This window comes from Hipposideros armiger, unplaced genomic scaffold, assembly GCF_001890085.2.
Source record: "Hipposideros armiger isolate ML-2016 unplaced genomic scaffold, ASM189008v1 scaffold_303, whole genome shotgun sequence".
NCBI classification, from domain to species: Eukaryota; Metazoa; Chordata; class Mammalia; order Chiroptera; family Hipposideridae; genus Hipposideros; species Hipposideros armiger.
Window position 1 is genome coordinate 1,759,915 of NW_017731653.1, and position 3,657 is coordinate 1,763,571.

The 3,657-nt window shown below is 38.4% G+C and overlaps 1 protein-coding gene across 1 annotated transcript in view; it reads left to right on the plus strand.

The window, feature by feature from the left end:
- The first annotated feature begins 515 nt into the window (after nt 1-515).
- Nucleotides 516-3,657, plus strand: part of NCKAP1L (NCK associated protein 1 like) — a 61,133-nt gene continuing 57,991 nt past the window's right edge. Inside the window, exons 1-3 of the mRNA XM_019659664.1 lie at nt 516-812; nt 2,217-2,327; nt 3,020-3,112. Coding sequence (XP_019515209.1) covers nt 711-812; nt 2,217-2,327; nt 3,020-3,112 — 306 coding nt within the window. The 5' untranslated portion in view covers nt 516-710. The remainder of the gene's footprint in view (nt 813-2,216; nt 2,328-3,019; nt 3,113-3,657) is intronic.

Here is a 3,657-nt window from a genome sequence, read left to right on the forward strand (position 1 = left end):
AAAAAAAAAAAGAACTATTAGATACAATTCTTATTACTAAGGAGCGTATGATGTAGCTGGGGGAGATAAGACATATAGTTAAATATAAAAAGAATCATTGAGCACTGTGTTGTACAGCTGAAACTAATTCTAAAAAATATGTATTTCATAATAAAAAATAATTTAAAAAAAAAGAATCATTGACACTGGATGGGGTAATTAGGAGGAGTTGGAACTTAATCTGGGCTGTAAAGGATGAATGGGCCCAAGGTTGAGGAGAGAATAACATAGGCATCCTTGATGGGGATATAAAAAGAGGAAAAGTATAAAAGTATATGGGAGTGGGGTGGTCAATACTTGTTTGTCTGGTATAGAGCTTTATATAGGACAGTAGTGGAGGTTAGGTAAGGCCAAAAGGGTTGGTGCCAGAGTGTGAAGAGCCTTGAAATCTTGTCCCTCCCACCCGCCTCCACCCATTTCACAGTACTAGCTACACAGCTAGAAAGAGGAAGTCTCCCCTGCTGAGTGTGCAAGAGGAAGCACAAGAAGATTCTGAGGCCTGTGAGCTGTAATGACTGCTTTTACTCGTGAACCAATTGTAGAGGCAACAGGAAGACCAGCGTACCAACCAGGCTGAGTCCCTCTGCCCAGAGGGCGTCACCACCCAAGCTGAAAGTGTTTGGGGAGATCAGGCATTGCTGTCTGGATGCTCGGCTCTCTCAGTGGCCATCATGTCTTTGACCTCTGCCTACCAGCATAAATTAGCAGAGAAGCTCACTATCCTGAATGATCGAGGTCAGGGGGTTCTCATCCGTATGTATAACATCAAGAAGGTAAGCATGAGCAACTGGGCTACTACTAATTATTCCAGCAGTAGTAGGGTGGGGAACCCTGAGGCCGGCAGGTCCAGCAGTTAGATTTTTTCCTCTTTCCCGCTGGTTTAACTGGCCTCCAGTAGCTTGGATTATACAGGCGAAGCAGGAAGGGAGGCTTTCTTTCAGGGCTTCCCCTTTCTAGGTATGATTCTCACCCCACTGAGAGAATTTGCCTTCTACTGGTTACGGGAGTAAGGGTGGGGTGGTAAATAATTACCTGTGTTCTGAATCACTGGGATCTAGAAATCTGGGTCTTATTGCTTATCCGCCCTATGCTGAAGATATTCAAAATTGGGTCTTAGCAAAAACTTCTGTGGAAGTACTCCCCAAAGAGGAAAAAATAAGTGTGATATTTATATTAAAAAAAAAAGGGTGGGTGCCTTCTGAGGTGCTTAGAGTCTGAGACAGCTTATGCTGTGGTTGTGTACGTGTATGTGAGGATAGGAACTGTGGAGTTGAGAGAAGCTGGTGGCAAGGGAAGTAAAGAGAGAAAGACCGGTGGGAGTGGGGAGTTTCTGGAAGACAAAATAGTGGACTTGGGGAGGGAAGTTTTGTGCATTTTAAAAATGGATTTTAATTCTAATTATATCAATTTATTACTAATTTTGGTCTTCCCATTAGTTCCCTATATAAAAATGATGAGTTTCTCAGTAGTAGGTATAATTGCTTTTAAAGAGAAGTTGGGGAAAATAAGATAGAAATCATAAATAACCAGAAAGTAAATGAAGCAAAACTGTCTAGTGTGATGTTTACCCTAAAGTATATTAACATTCTTCCATAAATTTTTAGATTGTTAAAGTAAAATCTTAATCTAGCATATTATGGATCATTATAAAAGATTTCAATCTTTAAAAATTATAAAAGACTTTAAGATCTCATTAATGGAATTAGAAATGTTAGCTATTATGCTACTGGTCAAATTTGTGCATTTTAAAATAAAACAAATCACCAAGAACATGGTTTCCCTGGTCACATGTCTCCTGTAAATGCCCTTTGTGATGATTTACTTATATAATGTACAAAATTATGATACTGTGTCCCCCTCAAAGTCTAACTCCTGAGCAGCTGCTTTTCTCACTCCTTCCGGCTTCAGCTGAAGGGTGGGGAGAGCTTCCTCTTTGCGCCGGGGCCAAGCAGACATTAAGCCTTACGCGGCAAGACAAGATGCCCAGGTTATTTAGCTCTTCTAATAGTTGGCTTAATGTCCTGGAACTTGTTCCTAACCTACTCTTAAGCTTTTATAATGAATTCTCACATTCCCTTTCCCTAAGAGAGATTGTGTGAGAATGAATCATACAGGAAGAGGTATGTTTCTGAAGGGCAGAAGAAAGTGTTGAAATACAGTGTGGTTTATCTCTGCAGACTTGTTCAGACCCCAAATCCAAGCCACCTTTCTTATTGGAAAAGTCCATGGAATCATCTCTCAAGTACATCAACAAGAAATTTCCCAACATAGATGTCCGGAACAGCACGGTGAGGATGCGGTCCCTCTTTTCTCTGAAACAACTCTATGCTTGAATGTCTCAAACTCTCCTCTTTGACTTCCTTTCTTTAAACTTTGCGGAAATGGAATAGCCTTCTTTTAGTTTTCCTAGGCTCAATCACAGGGCTTCAGGTTGTTGGAGTCTTGAGAATTCTGAGATAAAATGGGATTCTCCCAGGGTAGGCTTGAGCAAAGCATTGCCACTTTTTCAATTGCAAGATTCACGAGAACACTTCGTTCTTACAGAGAGACACCTCAACAACCCAGCAGGGTGCATATATTTTATTGTTGTTCCTGTTTCCCACTCAGTGTTTCCTTGCTAATTATCTTAGAATTATGTGTCTGGTGGGATATCCCTTATGAAATGTCAGCATTAGATTTCTTACCATCTTACCTACAGTATCTTCTCATTCTGCTTTTTTTTTTTTACTTTGATAAACCTCTAGGGACCTTGAAATTTCTTCTCATTTTGCATTCTATATCTAGTCAGAATCACATAACCACCCTATCTCCTAGATCTTCTCTTTTTAAAGACCTTCAAAGTGTTGGAGATTTTCCAACTTCCTCTGTCAGTGTACTTCAACTGTCTTTAAAAACGTTTTAGGTATAACTCTTTTTATTCTTGGGTTACTTTGATCACTTGTCTTCTTATTTTTTTTATTTTGTTTTGTGTTTCTCTCAGCAACATTTAGGACCAGTACATCGAGAAAAAACTGAGATAATTAGATTTCTCACCAACTACTACCAGTCATTTGTGGATGTCATGGAATTTCGGGTGAGCTCTCTTTAGCCCGGGTTCCGGGTTTAGTAGGCTTGTCCTTCTGAGGCTATTCCTTCTTTAATAAATGTTCATTTATGTTGCTTAATACTGCTTCTTGAAAGAATAAGATATACTGATAGTGAAGGGTATCCACTGTATTTTGCCAAGTATAATATGTACGTTTTTGCCCAAATTTGTGAGAGAAAAATAAGGATGCGCCTTGTATATGGGTAGTACTAATTCTGTATCTATATAAATGTGTTAATTCTTTTATTTATGCTTATGAGTTAAAAGTGTAACTCTAGAAATCAGTAACAATATCCATATGCAAAATAATATCCTGGAATATGATAATTGGCTTTGTTGAACTTCCAACGAACTTGCAACAACTAAGGGTTCTTGGCCTTCTATGATGCGTAAATATCGTAAATTTGTTACCAGTACAAAATTTCTTGTACCTTGTATCTGTTCTTGTGTTTTGTAATTATTTGTTACATAAAATTTCTTGTACCATAATATGTTAAAAAATAAATGCTAAAATTCCTTTATAATACAAAAAA